The sequence below is a fragment of the Chenopodium album genome, chromosome 24, assembly GCF_948465745.1.
Source record: "Chenopodium album chromosome 24, dcCheAlbu1.1, whole genome shotgun sequence".
Lineage (NCBI taxonomy): Eukaryota > Viridiplantae > Streptophyta > Magnoliopsida > Caryophyllales > Amaranthaceae > Chenopodium > Chenopodium album.
In genome coordinates, this window is record NC_137857.1 from 2,584,604 (window position 1) to 2,604,706 (window position 20,103).

Consider the following 20,103-nt stretch of genomic DNA (forward strand, 5'->3'; position numbering starts at 1 on the left):
CACAACACAATGCAAATCCAAGTACGTATCAATTCCTTGTAATTTTGTTAGTTGTTAACTTGTTACATATTCAAAACACAGGAATATATTGGTGCTTGCTTTGTACACATAAATGTAGACACCGCCCTTTCTCCATTTGGTCGTCATTTCTAAAAGAAACCTAGCTAAAATACTCATATATATTACAAAATATATCGATGTTTTATTCATTAAGATACCTATTTGTACAAATTAAAATAATATAATTGAAATGTTTGGTTGCATTATTGCTAAAGTTAGAGTGGAACAATAATTAGTTATATATTGTGGATAGGAAGAGTGTATGTAACTTGTTATATACTACGTATTAGGGATGTTCTAATGTCTTATTTTTGCTGAACATATTAATAATGACGCGAGATTGTGGCAAAGTAACGAGTGTGATTATTAATTCTACAAGAACGTCGAAGTTATTTTTGGGTGATTTATGGATACTTGCCAATTTGCAATAGGTGAGGGGAATCCATGCATGCATGCATGGAAAAGGCAGATTTTATCTCAATCTCAAAATTTTTGAATCAAGTCACGTCACAATTTCAGCCTAAGAGAAAAACAAGCATGTGAATTATAAAGCAATAATAACAAGAATAAAAAGGCAAATAATTGTTCCACTCATTTGAAAATAAAACCATAGAATTATGTGTATGAAAAAGAAAAAAGAAAAAAAAAAAAGACAAAAGGAAAAACAAGAGAAAAAGTAGGATAACAAAGAATGGAGAGCTTCTTCTATGTCACTTTCAAAACAGAAGTAAAAAGAAGATTAAACTTTCAATTGGTACTGGTGGAATGAGCAGTTATATTCTTACCATATTTTTGTATATAATATATGATGTTGAGTAATTATAAAATTAAAAGTAGCAGTAATATTTAGAGATGTCTATTTCAATGGAGCGTCGTCCCCCATGAAAATGGTTGCTGTCATGCATGAATGCATGATGCAAATTGAATTTAAAGGAGGGTCACGTACAACATACAAAGTATATATTAAATCCATTATTCGTATTATTCAATATGAACAAACCTTATTATATATACTTCCAATAATGTGTAGGGTAAATTTAAATTATTTTGTGGGGCTATTTTTACTTTTTGCTCTCATTGTCCACTGTTTTGATAGCTCTCTTACATTTGGAAGAGGATGGGCTAGATTACATTATGTATATAATTCAATACTCCACTGTGTTTTGTACCATCAAAGTAATATTTCGTAAGTCCTCATGTGTTTTTTCTTTAATTTTTGGTGAAAATAGTATTTGTACATTATACAAGTACGTCTTTAATACTCCAGTAGTTATCACTTGTATTTTAGAGAGCGAGAAATATCACAAGTGCTTAGAATTTCCCTTCAGATTTCAAGGGATCCTGAAATTGATTCTCATCACCTGTCCTTGTAGCTCTCATAAAAAAAAAAAATAAAAAAAAATTGTACTCCAAACGATATACACATAAATCAATACATTTCAAATCATTTATTTTTTATTTAAAATTTAAACATACTCATGATACATAATAAAATTCTATTCCTACCATATGAGCTCTTTAATTCTACTCGTATCATGTGTTCTCTCTTTAATTGGTTGTTAAATATCATTTCCACAAAATGTTCTATTAGAGAGTACACACTTTCAAAAACTGTACTTTTATCATCAGTTTCAATTACTCGGTATATCATATTCAGATTAATATTGAAAAAATTCCCAAAAAAAAAAAAAAAAAAAAAAAAAAAAACACTCACCTATTCATCAAATGTTAAAAAAATCTAATACTCATCTTATTCTTATCATTTTGTATATATTGAAAATATAGAACAAGAAAAAGTAAAGTAATACTAGTATACATGAAAATATGATAAATCACTAGAGTAGCTATCAATCTAGTGCAAGTATGCAAGATATTCCTTTTCTATCAAAAATAGTAAATGAAATAAGGATGACATAAATGATACGAGTACTAATAAACACAGAGGTAGTTTTACATAAATGTGGTAACAAACTGTAAGAATTAAATTCAACTTTGGGGAACCAAATTTCAAACACATTCCCAAACTAGAAAATTAATTTTATGTTTTTTAAATTAAAGAAATGTTCAGAGAATTCCCTCAATTGTCTGTACCTGCACCTTAAATTTATTGCTGTTGTTATTACTGTAATATGCAAGTACTTTTGATGTAATTTAGCATAAAATAAATAAATAGTTAAATACTCATATAACAGTGTTATAGAAGCATAGCATGTAGCACTAGTTTCTAGTACTGGTGGTACTGTGTTATTTTATCTGAGTAGTTCTATTAATAGGTTGCTGTCTCATTTATTGTTTCGCATTTTTTGGGTTCTTGAGCCTCCACTATGCGTTATGTGTTGCATTTAATGAGTCTTCTGTGTTTGCTATATTTTCAATTATGAAGCATTCATTCTTCTTCCTTGTTTAATCTCTTTTTGCCCTCTTGTCTTTGTTGTTTTTCCTTTTTTTACTCTCTTTTGAAATTTGAGCTAGCTTCTTTCAACTTGCAATAATTCTCTCAAGGTAGAGCCGTAGAGGTAGCACCGTGACACGTCAACGAGGCTAGCTCTACAGATACTAGCTGCATTATGGACATAGAGATAGGTACATCCAAAGTTAATTTTCTATTTATCACCAAATGAGTAAAAAATTATTCGATGTAGATACACCAAGGTTAATATAAGAATTGATGGATTTAAATATTCTATTTGAAGAAGTATTTGAATTGAAGGTATATAGCTAAAAATCGAACTCAGTAATACTCGTGATCCAACTTTTTTGTTTTTACACAGAAAGTAATAATTTAGCTTAGTCCTTAATATGTATCTTAGTGGAATGTGCCAGAAACCCTACATTTACAAATTTAGAGTATATACCATTACTAATTTCACATTATAAAAAATTGTACTCCGTATGTGATATTAAATATGAATATATTGCATTTATTTATACTCTATCGGCAAGGGCCATTAGCTAGGACATTCTCCACCCCTACTCCCCTAGTGATCAAGCAAATGAGAGAAAGTTTTGTTGGGAAAATCAAAATTCAAAAAAAAGGTGTTGCAAGATTATACATTTATAGAAACAATAGTGGTAACGGTCCTATAGGACTTGGGCCTAAAATAGAAATTATGATTAGGGCAAATTTGATTTAGGCTCTCTTGTGGACCTGCAGCTAAAGTAGTACGAGTACTTATTAGCTAGTCTACTACTTTTAGGTTTAGGCTTCTTAGTTGGGCTGCATTATTAGGGTGGCCATCCAACCATGTTAGCCTGTTACTGACGTAACATCCAACAGCTTCAAATTTGGGCAACAAAACCATATTTCAGGAGTACATAATATAGTATATTCATAGAAGTACATGTTTAAGCGTTTTGCTAATTAACAAAATTCAGCAAATTATATGATACTTTACTTCAACTTTTTTTTTTTTTTTTTTTTTTTTTTTTTTTTTTTTTTTGGGGTGTAGCGAGAGTCACAAAGGGGATATGCATCAGATACTAGAAGGTTTATACAGTAGCACAAGTTTGATAAAACTTGTTTTAAAATCAAGGATAATGGCAAATGCAAATATTACACACTACCATATCTTATTGAATTATTCAAAAACAAGTTCTTAGCGACTGAAATATGAGTATTCTGTGTTTTGTATTAGGGCCTGTTCTCATTGACTGAACTCAGCTGAACTGAACTGAACTGAAATGAATATTTTATAAGAGAAGGAAATTAGGAGTTGAGCTGAACTGAACTGAATTGCGCTGAACTGAACTGAACTGAATTTCATCGTAAGAGAACAGGCCCTTAGTCTCTTAAATCACTCTGGAAAAAATAAATAAAAAATTGCTAGTATTTAGAAATTACAGAGTATAGCAAAACAAACAATTCTAAAATATGGGCCACAATTCACAAACTGTTGCCTAGTTATCTTATACGAACAGGCCCATGGCCCAGCTGAAGTAATATCACAATCCAATAATTCTTGAAAGTAAGCCCAAGTCAAAAAGCCCTAAATAGAGCATTTGTCTGTTGCTTAATTTTGGCGCGAAAACGTGCCGTCTTTGCTCACCAAACTCCGTCTTAGGTTCTTGCGTAACTTGACTTTTTGTCACGTTTAATAATACTCAGATTTACTAGTAGTAAATCCTAGGATGATTATATGGAGAGTATAAAACAAACTACTCGAATTTCCTAATTCCCTTTGTCCCATTGGCCAATGGATTTACTTCATACGATATATTATGGAGAATCGAGATAATAAAAAAATTGGTGGGATTATAGTACGTGACACTAAAATTATGATTTATAATGTCACTTATAGTATTAGGTTGATTTTATAGAATATTTAGAAAAGAACTATTGAGTATGAGGCAATTCTAATTAAATGAGGGAGTACTAATGTACTGTAGTGATAAGGCATAACGATAACAATACTAGAACTCTAGAAGTTGTATTGTTTGAAAGTTTCATTTCAAGCAAGATGGGAAAGTTATTTCTCAACCTCCCTATAAGGTCTTATTTTTAAAATGATAATTACTTATAAAAAATGATTACGACTAAAACTAAAACTATAACTAATAGAAGCTACCTTTCATACTTCACAAGTTTAACTTATAAATAAGATTATACGAAATAAATTTCAGGAGGCAATAATCTCATTTTAAAACATTGTAAATATTCACATTTAGCTTAGTCATTTTGTGAGTGTAAAGTATTAAAATGACATTTAATTTGAAGTATTAGGCAAAACTAATTGGCGCCAAAACCAAATGATTTTTCTTTCTTCCTTTTTAAAGATATAAATAAAAGAGAGAAGATAAGAAATAAAGTCCTTTAAACACCAAAATTAAGATGCTCTTCGTCAAGAAAATTGCATGCCATAAAATCAAAATAAAAAGTGGGTTTAAAGCCTTATGGATGATGGAGCATACACGGTGTTAGATTGATATTTGATTAGACAGTCAAACTTTTTTTTTTTTTTTTTTAGGAAGAGGTATTGGGAAGACAAAAAGAAATTCTCTTTCTAAGTTCATGCGGCAATCACGGTGACCATATTATTATAATTACAACATTGGAAACTAATCAATCATGATAACTGATAAGTACATATTCTAATGTTTAGTGCCGCTAATACAACTAGTCTAATTTTGCTAATCATCATGAATAGTCAACATAATACTTCCATTATGAGAGTCATTATGACCCATAACTCCATAAGCGACAAAACCATATAACCTTCTACCCGAACAAAAATCAGATCAATTTGTTTTAGGATAAAACCTTAATGAAAGCATTATTGGTTATTTGACTAACTAGAACACGCTCTATGTGCTCGAGTACTTGAGTAAATTTAGAGGAGAGCAACAAGATTGAAGAGAAGACAACTTAGATAGACTTTCAAATTTTCAATAAATGAAAAAGTGACTTGTAATAATTAGATGGCCTAAAATAGATATATATGTGGTATACTATTAAACACAGAGTCTACTTATAACGCTAAGTCTACATTGTTTATCTACTACACTAACAAATTAACAATGATTGACAAAATGAGCTATACCCCGATATTCCTAAATTCAACTTAAAATTAATAACCTTTCCTTTTCACATTAGTAAAAACCTAAATGTTATACTCTTGCGAAACAAGAAAGAAACATCCAAAAACAAGGAAACATAAAATTTCAAAACATACAGCTTGATAAAATTAAGTCACATCTAAAAACATTGATTTGGTTAACAGAAGTAGTTGACACATGACTTTCTAAAAGATGTGTTTGTCAAGTAAATAGTAAATGCAATTCTAACCTTCATAAACACGAACCTTGAGTCTAAATATAGCTACTACCTCTCTTTGTCTGATTAAGACTCTCCTCCAAATTTATGGGTATGGGTCCTCTTCACGGTTATTTCTTACTAAATATGTATGCTTGTAACTAGTAACATACATCACTTAAACTTACCTATATACTACTTTTACTAATGCTTAGCATAATTATGCTTCATGTGAATCAAGTACTCAGCTAACCCACTATACATCGGTATATTTGATAATCCAAAATAATCAATGTATCGGATTCTCAATACTATAGACATAAGTATGGACACTTGACACTTCATTTTAGACCAGACTAATCAATGTACGAGATTCTCAAAATTGGACATATAGACACTTGACACTTCATTTTGGACCGGAAACATGGACAATTTTCATACTCCGTATAATAGCTGGAGTATGAAGCTTAGACAAGTGTTAATGTATGTCATCAATAATACAGATATTGATTAGTCTTAGGGTAAAAAGTTTTACATGATTGGAGGGAAAGAGAGATTAGAAACTAATCAAAAGCAAAGAGCCTGTCAATTCCCTAAAGTGGCTACACACCAACCTATATAGCATATAATAAAGTACAAAAAAAAACGAAAGTGCAATCAAATTGTCTAATTAAATTAACCCTATAAAATACTAGTGAATTCCCCCCTCCAAAGCTTTAAAAAACTTTGGCACTTTTGATAATCTTAGACAGGGACCATTAAGTAAGGTAGAAGAGAACACTATGAAAGCCAAGGAGCGTGTGATCCAAAGAATTCCTTACAAAAAAGCACAATCCTCATTCTTTTATACTAATCTCATACACCATTTTCGCTTACAATATTAAAACAGTCTCTCCTTCCATTGTATGTTGTTTATGAAGAAGTTGCTGCAACTTTGTTATTCGTCTTTGAAACTCGAACAACGATGCTGCTAAGGAACTCCATATCCAACACCAAGAAGTTCTTCCAAAAAACTATAGATAATGTGAAGTCTTTTCTTTCTGTAGGAAGCACTTATGAAAGGCTGCCTAAAACACCTCCCTTTCACCCCTTCTCTTGTGGGCGCGACACCAACAGTGGAAGGGATGGTGAATCAGGGTATGATAACGAGTTGGACAATCTCTACAATGAATTTACTCATCAATGGGACTCGCGTAAGGGCAAGGTTAAGAAGAAGGCTCAAAAGAATACGGTTCGTGCAACTACGAAAAAGAGTCAGCAGTTTTTCTTAGATCATTCTTCTCAGAAGGAAAACTGTAATAACTATGGTGCAAGAACTGAAGACAATGTGAAAAAAACAGAGAAAAAGGGTGATTTTAACAAGGGGAATTCTGTTTCTAAGGAGAATAATAATGCAGAAATAAGAGAGGTTTTGAAGAGCAAGGGATTGAATGTTAGTCCAGGGAATAAGAGGAAACCTGAACTGTGTTCGAGGAGCGTCAGAGAAAACAGGCTGTGTTTTGTAGCAGAGAAATTGAAGGAATTAGAAATGATGGATAAGGGGAATGTTGAACATAAGCTTGATGTTGAAGAGTTTCTTCGTTACTATTCGCGTCTTACATGTCCTGCTTACCTTGACATAGTTGATAAGTTCCTAGGGGAGATGTGTACAGAGTTTTTCGGTCCTCAGACGGCATCTCCTAAGGTAAACTTTTCTAGACCCGTGTTGCAAGCATTGAAGGGTTAGACAATGCACTACTAGTTTTGGTTTGAACACAATATATTATTTTGCTGATCAGTGATTCCTAGGTTTCTAATAATGATCATTTTTTTTTTTCCAATTGCTTAATTTTCTTTTTCAACTCAATGAGTGTACTTTCAATTATGTAACTCCAAATTTTTACAATTTTTATGTATGTAATGAGTAATGAATTTTACAGATGAAGGAATAACTATGGCCAGATAAAACTAATGTGCAAGTTTTCAAATGTTTTATATATCCTAGTCCCATAAGGAAGACAATGATTGAAGTTAAATTGCAATCCTTTAAGCTGCAGTGAATATCATCTTGTATACTTTGATGATCAAACGAGCTATCAACTAATTACCAAACAGGGCGAAATGGTAGTATACACGACACATGTATGAGATACACATAGAAGATCAAAGTGATAGAATTAAGCATAAAGGGCTTTCAATATTTCCCTAACGATCAGAATTATAGCCAAACAATCAGAGTTCAACAATTCTGATAAACCATTTTTGTTATCAAATAACATCTCAAAGATATCATAAAGTCTTACATCTAAAGAATATATCCAAGCAAAATCAGTCATATAGATACAAGCAGTCAAAAGATACTTGACAAAAATGCAGGAATGTTATATCCCCCACAACCACAAGTATTGACAACACACTTACAGATTCAATTTGGAGAAGCAGTGATGAAACTGTATAATCAGTTGTACCAGTCAGTCGATATTTACTTTAATCAGTAAATACCCAGTTCACCTTAGTAAAATCCTGCGAAATTCAAATCAATAAAACTGCATCAGGTGAATCAATCTAAAGTGTATTCATGTAACTTTTTAACATATTCTATTTATTCATGTAGCTGTGCACCTAAATAGTCCCATTCATTGTCCAAATCTTCATCAGAAAGCAAGAAAGAATCTTCTTCATCTTCAGACACATAACCACCTATATCAAAGAATATTTAACCACATCAGATTGCATAGTTAGAAATTTCCATAAAATTGCAGTTAAGCTAGAAATTTCTATACCTGGAATCTCTGAAATCAACCAATCTCTTCTACACATCAGTGCTTCAACTGTTTTTTCACCCAGCTTATCATAATATTGCTCCAACATTCTACCAACTGTACAAAATGCAGCACCTGAATCTACTTTCGAAACAGGTATAGCAAGAACATCCTTGGCTATACTTTGCAGGGTAGGATATTTCAGCCCATTGGTGTGCCACCAAGATATTACATTGAAATCATTGGTTCTTGGCAAGACATCTTCATCTAGATAATAGTCCAACTCAGTTGTTACACCTACCTTATTTTTCTTCCTCTCATTAAGAAACAAATCAAACGCAGACATGGCATCTTGCTTGCCAAGCTCATTAATCTTCATTTTAGCTTGGTATTCTTCAAGCAACTCAGAGCATACGTTTCTAATACGGTCAATTTGACCTTGCGATCCATCTCCATATATCTTTTGGTAGTAATATTCCACTATATACATCTTGTATCTGGGATCCAATACAGCAGCAACTGCTAAGACAGTGTTGACACAATTCCAATACTCGTCATATGTTTCTTTCATATTCAAAGCCATCTCTCTCACCACCTCAATGTCGCAAGCAGCCCACTCTAGTAAAGCTAATTTGACATCACAGACCTTGGCGAAAAATAAAATGGCAGTAGCATGATTCTTCTCAGAAAAAAGCAATGCAGTTTCGTAGATTAGCTTCAGTTTTCCACAAACTTTTTCAGTCAGACTCCAATCTTCGTCACTAGGTATGGCAATATTCCCTGATTCACGAAGCATTTCGTCTTTAAACACATCCTTGTAATACAAAGCTCTCTCAAGCATCACGTAGGTTGAATCCCACCTTGTTTCACAGTTCAGAACCAGTTCTTTTCCCCTTATGTAAAGATTCAGTAGACGAGCTTTCTGATGAAAAATATCGTTTCTCTCAGCTGTTGCTGTCCAATAATCTACAATATTCCGAATTCTCAGACTTGTATCACCAAGAATGGCAAGACCTTCCTTCACTAGCAACATCAGGGCATGTGCAAAACATCTCATACGTAAGAACTTCTCTCTAACCATAACAGAATTACTAGGAAACAATTCAGAAAAGTTCTCATAGACCATGGCATCACTGATGGAGTCTTCAACTGTCAGCGTGGATATCTTATAATCCAAATTCCAGCCAGCCATGCAATTGAGGTAATATTCCATGATCACTTTCTCCGAGTATTTCTTTGGCAACTTTATGAACCTATGACAACGTAGATAAAAATTCAATCAACTTACATGAAAGAAAAACAAATGTCTGGCAAGTACAACAGCAAATATACCTGTTACTATAATATTACCTAAAAAGGAAGCTCTGTAGAGTCCAAGTATCATCAACTAAATGTGCTGTGGCAGCTACAAACCTTCTTTTGTCATGAGATGTCCACAAATCCAAAGAAACAGCAATTTTACCCTTGTAATTTTTTAATAATTGCTTCCTTTTCTCTACTCCGTCATTGAACATTTTGAGTAATTCTTCCCTCACTTGTATTTGAGAGGGCATTTCAAAATCAGGGTTTAAAGTGCTTGTATAATTCCTGAATCCTATATCATCCACGATGGAAAAGGGATATCTGTGAAGGACAATCATGTTAACCAGCTCCTTCATTATTACCTGAAACTCATCCATGCTTTGGCAGCTTTCTCCGGAATTGGAAGCCTTGCTAGAGGTTTCTAGAGATAGCGAGCCTTTGGTCATAGCTAAATTCTGACAATAACCGTTGCACACTTGGTGCTATGACTGGCCAATGATGATCCAGACAAGATCCTCAAGACCTCTGCTTTTGTTGGATACTTGCACCCTACAACTAATACAAGAGAAAATAAATCTAAGTCCATTTGAAAATTTATACTGTATGAAGAAAACGAGTTTTAAGATACAGTTAAGAAAGACTTTTTTAGGAGCTAAATGAGGCAGATAGCAATCTGATGCAGAAATTCTGTGGTTTTCCTCCTGCATAATCCTGTGCAACTCCTAATCCGAATGACCGGATGTTAGGTCAATCAAGCACGTAGAGGTTCTGCTTTCATACGATTAACCTGAGTAGCCTGTGCCTTAGACTAAAACTTTTCCTATTTCAGGACTCCAGGTTATGATGTGTGAGCAAAGAGGTTACAAATAGAACATAATGTTCTGCTCTGATGTTACTTACAGTTCTAAGAGGTCAAGATGAATGCAACATTACTCCTCAGTCCCTAACTTTTGCATGAAATGCAATTCAACAAATCATCCATCAATACTTCAATAGGTAAAGAAGTGAACACGAAATAGCCGCTTTGTTACCATCACTTAACACACACGAAATAGCCGCTTAGTTACCATCACTTAAAGGTATGTATATCCAACCCTACTAAACTCAGTAACGCTGGTGGAGGTCTCGTTAGATGTATTGGGGTAAAGTTGATATTAATATGCATACATGTTGTTTAGTTAGCAATAAGCATGATTTAAAAAGCAATGAAATGAGATTATGTTAGCTTTCTTTATGTGCTTAGTCATTCTTAATTTCTCATTGATTGATTTACATGTCAATTTAGATATTTCGCCATTAAATTGCCTTTTTAGAGAAGATAGCAACACATTTCCATCAATTCTCAATCTACTTACATACTTTACAAGCCAATGCTCACATCCACAGCTTCCATACACAAAGACAATTATACAAGTTTCCATTTACGTTAATAAGGACTTGTTCTCTTCAACTTATATCAGAAACAGATTACATATTAGCTTTTGATTTGCTAATATTGTTAATTGCATATTAGAACAATGAAAATAATGGAGTACATGGGAAAAGTATATAGTGAGACGAAGCCCAAGATTAAGATCACTTATAATAGTGTTTTTTCTTATGCAATACTCTACTTTTATTATCAAAGTTTAGTCAAACTAGTAAACTGGACCAACCAACAAGAAAAAATTAACACCTTAATTAACAAGTGAAGATAAAAAAAAAATCCTAAGCAACTAAGTTCCATTCAACGCTTCTGACATGAATATCAATTTCCTGCTCGAAATTTGAATATTAACATAAACCCTAATTTATTTATAATTTTTACTCAGTTTTTCAGAATTGATGCATCATCTAACTTTGTAAGCAAAAAATTAATTAAACAGGAAAATTGATAAGTACAGTCCTAAATTGAAAAGTGAACAAAACAAATATAACTTGCATAATTGGCTGAAATGTAAAACGCGTTTAGACAAAAATGTAGCGATTTACGAATTTTATTGAGCAAGAGTAATTTGTCATTTTGTCAATGTCGTACTTTTTGAAGCTTTACTCCGAGCAGCAACACAATTGAGGGAGGAAAAAGAGAAATTAGAAGAAGAAATGAAGATTTCTTTAAAATGCATGAATGAATATATTACCGAAAAGAACTATTGTTACTACTCAGTACTCACAACTTCACGGCTTTACAGTACATAATGTATGTAACGAGTAGACCGTCCCGAAATATTACTATTGTAAACGTGCAATTGATAAATTTGAATGAGGTTAGGGCCTGTTTATATTTACTTAATTTCAGTTCAGTTCAGCTCCAATCAGTTTAGTTCAGTTCAGTTCAGTTCAGCTCTTAATTTCCCTCTCACATAAAATATTCATTTCAGCTCAATTCAGTTCAGTTCAGTTCCAATCAGTTCAATTCAGCTCCAATCAGTTCAGCTCAGTTCAGCTCAGTTCAGTAAATGTGAACAGGCCCTTAGTCAAAGCTAAATCTGAATGAAATTATGTTCTCAAATTATAAATTCAAAATTGGGATTTTTGCCATATAAGACCTAAAATTAACCACAAAATAAACAAAACTACTACCTTCGATCCAAATTACTCGCAACTTTGGGGTATTATTTGTGAGATATAAAATATTACAAAGTTGCGAGTAATTTGGACCGGAGGTAGTATATTTAATTATCTGACGGCCCAGTTTTATCAAAATTTTGTTTTGGATTAAAGCACCAAGATGATTAGAATAGTTGAATGGGTTAATAAGGAATGTGATAAAAAGAAATACAAGATGAACACATACCATAAGAAGCCCAGTACCAACTAAGCAGGCCAATTTTTTCTCTTGTCCAATACGGGCTTTATTTTGTGCAATGGTGCAAGCATGATTTTTGGGCATTTCAACCGGACATCCGTATCACATTTCGTACACACGGAGCAACTCATATAAGACCATGTTTTCTTAACTTTATTTTTTTTAAATTGAAATTATTTTTAGAAATTAATATTGGTAAATTTCAGTCACTAAAAGCCTGTTCACTTCAACTTAATTTCAGTTCAGTTTAGCTCCAATTGGTTCTCTTCAGTTCAGTTCAACCCTAATCAGTTCAGTTCAGCTCCTAATTTCCTTCTTTCACAAAATATTCATTTTAGCTCTATTCAGTTCAGTTAAACTGCAATCAATTTAGTTCAGTTCAGTTCTGGTAAATGTGAACATGCCCTAAGTATTTTGCTTTTTTTACCGATTTTTTATTATATTTATATATTAAAAATACTGATTTTTTTTATAAATTATAACTTATGATTACTAAATTAGAAATATTGTTAGTGAATTAAACTTATTTTTATTGAATTGAAATTAAATAAATTAATCCAATATTTTAATTTAATTTATTATAGATCAAATTTGAGTGTCTAGTCATTCAAAGCAAATAATATTCATGTTAATTTTAATCAGATTATTACAATAAACTGTACAGCAATCTCATCGTGGTAATCAGTAAGTGGATTGTTTTTAAAAAATTGGATTATTATAATAAACTATAGTATTTTCATGTGTACGTCTTGTGTGCGGCTGGCCATACAAGCCCTTTGTAAAAGAACAAAGTAACTCCTATAAATCTACTTCTATATAACAATGACCGATCCAAGTAACTTTATAACACTAATGAAGTAACATTGTAAATTTGTAACACTAAGCGGGTAATAACCCTTTTATACTAACGAAGCAGCCCCATGATGGCTAACCACATGACTCGCCACATATAAAAATTTGTATACTATTTTTCAGTGGCAAATGGAACGAGTCACCCTTTTGGACCGTATTATTTTGAGTCTTTTCTGGATTGAATCACGCAATTAAGGTCTTCATCATAAACTTGGGACTAGACTTTTCAGATCGAGTTTTTTTTTTTTTTTTTTTTTTTTTTTTTTTTTTGTGTGACAGTGAGTTTTATATGCTTGATCAATCAGGTACTATTCGGTTTGTGTCCAAGTTCATGTACGTACCCCTAAAAGGGGAAGAGTTAACTATATACTGTGTTGGTTATTATTATTTTCTTGGCCATTTTAAGCACAACATAAATCTAGGGCAAGCCAAAAACCTCGGAGTTAAAGTGTCCATAACATGTGGAATGATGAGTGCCCACTGCTCAAGAGACAAGACTGATGCTTTGTGATAAAAAAATGATTGATATAATGTACGACATTTTACAAGGAAAAAATTAACAAAATTAAGTAGTCGTCGCTGCATTTGTAGTATTAACAACGGGTAATTGCTTTATTTTTGGTAAGATAACCTATGCCCTCTCGTTAAGGGTTCCCCAAAAACAAATGACAATACAATTGGTAATAAAATTTATTATAATTTTTCAATTACAGAGAGAGCATTAAGTTATATATATATATATATATATATATATATATATATATATATATATATATATATATATATATATATATATATATATTTATAATTATATATTCATTTCAAAGATCGAGGTTCTAATTTATTTTATTAAGAAGGTTGTCGTTTCAGAACTGACATATGGCCGTCTAGGGCACCATGAGAATTGTGTATGTACTTGCATGCACCATCTAATTTGCATCAAAACAATGAATTGCATCCAATTCCATTATAAGGAAGGGGTCAGCTAGCTAGCTAGCTAAGCTAGATATCTAAATTTGATCATCACTTTTTTGTTGGTTGAATTCAGAGAAAATTGGTACGTCTTCTTCTTTACCGTTGCTTCCCTTAAGAAAAAACGCAAAGGGATAATTGGTTGAAGACCTGCATGAAATGGCCCTTTCATCCGACGCAATAAAGGGTTAATGATACGATCCCCACGTTTTCTCCCACACTCTTTAATTCATTCGTTCACTGCCCTTCATTTTGGGGGATTATAGCCTAATTGGTAGGGATGGACCCCTTTAACTTTGTACCAAATTTGGTGATAAAAGTGATAGATTTCTCAAGGCAAATACCTTGATTTGCATTGGTCCCTTTTTCAATGGAATACAAATTTTTAAAAATATCATTTGATGGGTTATAAAGTATGCCACGTTTTGAATGTTATCTATGTGATTGTTACTAGCTAGCTATACAATAATCCAAAGAACTACTATTTGGGAAGTTTAGGAAAGCTAGTTGCATACAAAAGTGGTGGTTGGGGAATATGCTTGGCCCCTTGAACTCCGGGTCTCTCTATGCTCTCTTATACGGAATAATACTACTATTTCTGTCTTGAATGATTGATGACATTTAGTTGATTCGTCTTTTTTATTTGAGACATTAGATTCTGATAAACAAATAAAGAATAGTATACGTATCATTCCTTTAATAATTTATAAATTTTATGCCATCGTGTTGTGATTAAGAAACTAGAGCTCACTCCACTATGTATGTTTAAGATTTAAGAAATGAGTATTTGTGTTGATTTCAAGAATTAATGTTCTTATTTCCTTTTCCAATTATATGTGGTCATTGTAGCTTAAATTTCTCGTTTATTAAGATCATATACTTTGCCTATATTAATTCATGTAAGTATAACATTTAAATGATTAAGAACATTCTTCATACATGATCATATATAAATTATTATTCAACAAGTTTCAAGAGTTTAATATGTATGCGTAACATTATGAATAGTAAATAAATAATACAATACTGTACATTTGATATATTTGTATTTTGAGTTAAATGTGATACATACATGCAATAAACCGTTAGTGGTAAGTTTTAGATGATGTGATGATGCAAAGCCAAGTTACAGACGACCTTATAGTTTAGATAGCATTGTCCATCCGTCTTGAAAAATCTTGAAGAATTTAATTCATCACCTCAGTGTCCTGTGCTACGTACAATAACAACTAATTTGATTTTGATGCATTTTACCAAAATCGTCAATAATAGTAGTAATAGTAATGAATATAAGAGACTTTAACATCTATCCATTTCACCAAGTTGATTGATTTTTAATTGTATTGTATTAAATCATAAGTTCACTGGTTTGTTCTTCTCGTATTTGCAAATTTCCGCCAAAAACTATAATGGTATATGTTGATTGTGAGTTGACCATTTACAACTAGCTAGTTGGTTTCAAAATTCAATAATTTAATAACAAGTTGATACAAGTACGATGATCTATAATCTAGCTACTTGGAACCAAGCTAATTAATAACAACTATAGTCTATTGTTTCAAATTGATGACTTGGTTTGTTCCTTGTCTTTAGAAGACTCTAGCACTAATCCATACCTTTTAAAATGTTTGAACAATTATACTCTCTAAAATGTTTATTGATGTTAATGACCTCTCTTTTGAAAAACCTATGTAGACATTTATAACCCTAAAAATATTTTTCTTTAATTTATTTTCTCATTACTGCCAACAACTAAATTTGTGACATAAGATCAAACTGAAATAGCTCTTTAAATATGACTAGGTATGGTATGCACGCAATTTAGATCAAATCTCATTGTATCAATCAAATTGACTAAGGTCATCCGTGTATATAAGTAGAATAGATTATTCCAAACCTCGGATTAATTGTCCAAATTAGCAAATGGGGGACCTAATCGCTAGAAATTATGGGAGAGAGTCAATCACATAGAGTGAAAGAATTTTCTTCATATGGACCACGGTGGTTAAAACTTAAACGTACCGTACCAACGGCACATGATGAACCATGCTATAGTATTGAATTTTATGGTCCTTAGTCTTAGCTACCATCTAGCTTTTCTACGGGTGGGTGGGTGAGAATTACATTTCGGGTCACATTTTGCCAAGTAATTTAAAGTTTTATGTTCATACATGAAAGTGTGATGAAACTCCTTACTAATACTACCAAGTTTAACATTTAACACTTGGTATAAGGTATAACCCTTGTGGAAATCACGTGCAATTGGACCCCCCTTTCATTTGTCCATCATAATCTAATTGTATGTACTCTATCAACAAATTCTCAATTTTAAGTATGTTTGTTTTGCATTAATTGCTACTATGATTTTAGGTGTATTATTCACATATGTACACTGTATAATTATGTTGACGTAAATTATATTAGCCGATTATTATATTGAGTATTAATGACGATGTGAATTTATAGGAATTCTTTTGAAGTTTTGAGCTTGTTAGGTCATATAGCTAGCATTTGTACTTGTACGATGCAATTACATAAATACAAAGTAGTTAACTAACAATCATGCATAGGCGCATAGCCCTATGCATGCATGCATGCACTCTACTATCCATCTCTCAAATTGCATGCTTCAAGATTCATCTGAGTTGCAGACCATCAATCCTAGTTGATATTGTCTTTAATGCTAGAGGGGGTCTTACAATGGATAACAAGTATTATGTGTTTACAGAACTAAGCTACAGAATAAACCCTTACAAGATTGCATTTGACATTAAATATACATTTAAATTAGCAAAGAGCTACTTCCTCCGTTGTTTTTAGTTGACACCGTTTGACTTTTACACTATTCACGTAACACGCTTTGACTTGCTTAGAAACGATAAAACATATTCATGTGGAATCTTGTTTGAATCATTTCAATGTATATTTTATTAATATCCACTGTTTATAATTTTATAATGTTGATTAGTAGAGATATTAATCGTTAAAAACATGTGTTGGCAAACGTGATAATAATGAAAAGGTGTCAACTAAAAAAAAGACAGAGGAAATACAATTTATTGTCTTTGACACTGTTGATTGCTTTGTACCTCTTCATGATATCAAATTTTATAACCACTAGCGCAGCATATAGCTAGCCATATATGAAATCTCTTAGCTTTTGGTTTAGCCTTACATTTACAAATTAAGTTATTCGCAGGCTCGCAATTAATGAGAAAATATATAAATAAAAATGAACTAAACAGGAAGAACTAAATAGTACCATACCTCTCTTGCATAATCCCTGGATTTGATATATCTTACCAATTATGACAACTTAGGGAAAGATATAGATATCTACCACTTTTATTTTATGGTCCAATCTCAATCATGTTCAATCTCTTAACCTTTGTCTTTTGTCTTAAATATTCATATAGGTTCCAATTTCATAGATATCTATTATACAGTAACGAATGTCGATTTGACCTAAGTCTTAGTCACCCTCAAGTCCTTCATCTACCCACTATCTTTTATTGCAACATAAATTTCTTAGGACCTTGCATAATCTACTATAATTTTATTTGATAAATAAACTTAAGATCACTTAAAATCATGTGTTAGACACAAGTAGATCAACTTTTTTTTTTTTCTTGAAATATAATTAAGGAGATAATAATATGTGAGTAGTTAACAATTCAGTTACTAACTTTCCCCGTTTAAATACTATTTATATTTTAATAGTAGTACACTAGTACTTGGTACATAGGAGATGTTATTCGATCTGGTGGTTAATTATATATTGTTGATTTAACGAATTCTTACGTAAAAAATGAGCTAACTCATCATGTGTCTACATTACAATTTACAAGTGGTCACATATTGTAGGGAGAGTCCTTTTCTCTTCTCATTAGTCCTTGTTTGCAACCTTATCACTGATTCACTAGGTCAATAGCTAGCTGTTTAATGTTCATCTTCATTCTTCAATAATGCGGACCACAATTAATGTTACATTCTTGTTAGTCTCAAAATTGTGCTCTTTGTCAAAACAACTTGATTGATTATTATGATATATTAATAGTAAAATCAAATTATGAAACTTATGCTTAATTAATTCATGTGCAAAATTCCATTGTCCTACTGCTTTCTTTTCGTTAAAATTTATGTAATATATATGTGCCTAACTATGATTGTAACAACACTGAAAAAGCCACAGATAAGATCATGACTTAGGTATGTTGATTTTGGATAGCAACAAGGATACTTATAAGCTTATTATGAGCCAAATAATGACAAAAGTGTCCAAATTAAAAACTAAAAAGACGGATTTGGATTTCAAAATCAGTTGCAAAATGCAATTCCAACTAGCTTTAATTTAATTCATCGCGACAAAATGTACTCGTAATTTAGATCCTGCAAAACGGATTGATCTTATTCAATTTAAGCTCTCAAGCTCAAGATCCATTCCAATTGATCTATATTCTAATTAATTTCCAAAATGATATTCTTGTGTCCAAATATAAGCAGCTCACTATAATATTATACGGAGTACACTCACATTTTAGTCATTTTATTTTATTTTATTTTAGAATTTTTAGTTCAATAATGAAAACCTAGTCAAATAATTGACTTTTAACTACTCTTTGTTTATAATAACTATCTTTAAGAATACAACTCGAGCATTTTCTTGAACAGTTATTATGAATTGGATAAACAATGTAAATATATCACCAAATAAGGTTAAAACTTGAAATCGAGAATGAATAAAAAAAAATTGTAATTATTCACTTCCACGGTTCCACCTGAATACATTAAAGTAAATCTAGATAAAACTATCTACTCGTATTATTTTATGGAATACAGAGTACCAAGTAAAGAAAATTGAAAATTAGGGTTATGAGAAATATGCGAGTAAGTAGGTTTATTCAGACCAAGAAGGAAATAAATGAATGATAGATTAGATTGTACAAATATTAATGTCAACATCAAAGTGTTACTTTCAAAAGGTTTTTCTTCATATTCAATCAAAAAATATTAAAAATATGAGAAAGACTGAGAGGTCCAGCTTCATGGGCCCAACAAATAATTGGCCCTTCTTCCTACATAAATTCCCTCTCTCTATCAAATCCTTCTGCTCCCACCTCTTTTATTCCACTGCCGACTTTTATTTATTTTTTTTTCTTTTTTTCTTTTTTTTTTTTTTTATTTTTTTATTTTTTTATTTTTTTTTTTTTTTTTTTTTTTTGCATTGTTTTTGTTTACTTTCATTTGCGTCCGTATAAGCCATAAAGGTCATACAGAGTACAAATTACAAAAGGGGTGAAAAATATACTTCGTACAAGTTGTGACCTTTTGTATACAAATCACAAAGGTAATACGTAGTATAAATTATAAATGAGAATGAAACATTTAATGTATTCTTTCTCTCGTACTTTTTTGTTGTTTTGCCTCAATGTTAGGTTTTTTTGTTGGAGCTACTAATATGTTGGTATCAAGAAAAAAAAATAAAAATTAACTATGCTTAATTATTTAATTAATACTTCATTGTTCTAGTCTGAAATTTACTCATAGAATTAGTGTTTAATAACTTTATATGATACTATAAAGTTGCATTCGTGCGAAAAATTGTTGCACTATTCATTAATACATGCTTTTGATGGTAT

The 20,103-nt window shown here is 31.7% G+C and overlaps 1 protein-coding gene across 1 annotated transcript; it reads left to right on the plus strand.

The window, feature by feature from the left end:
• The first annotated feature begins 6,544 nt into the window (after positions 1-6,544).
• Positions 6,545-7,736, plus strand: LOC145612381 (uncharacterized). Its single transcript, XM_081667756.1, has one exon. It carries the CDS (start codon positions 6,774-6,776, stop codon positions 7,533-7,535), a length of 762 nt encoding a protein of 253 aa, XP_081523882.1. The 5' UTR covers positions 6,545-6,773; the 3' UTR covers positions 7,536-7,736.
• The last annotated feature ends 12,367 nt before the right edge of the window (positions 7,737-20,103 follow it).

Bases quoted from the DNA above. Each gene is read 5' to 3' on its own strand.
- LOC145612381 (XM_081667756.1), top strand. From the start codon at position 6,774: ATGCTGCTAAGGAACTCCATATCCAACACCAAGAAGTTCTTCCAAAAA.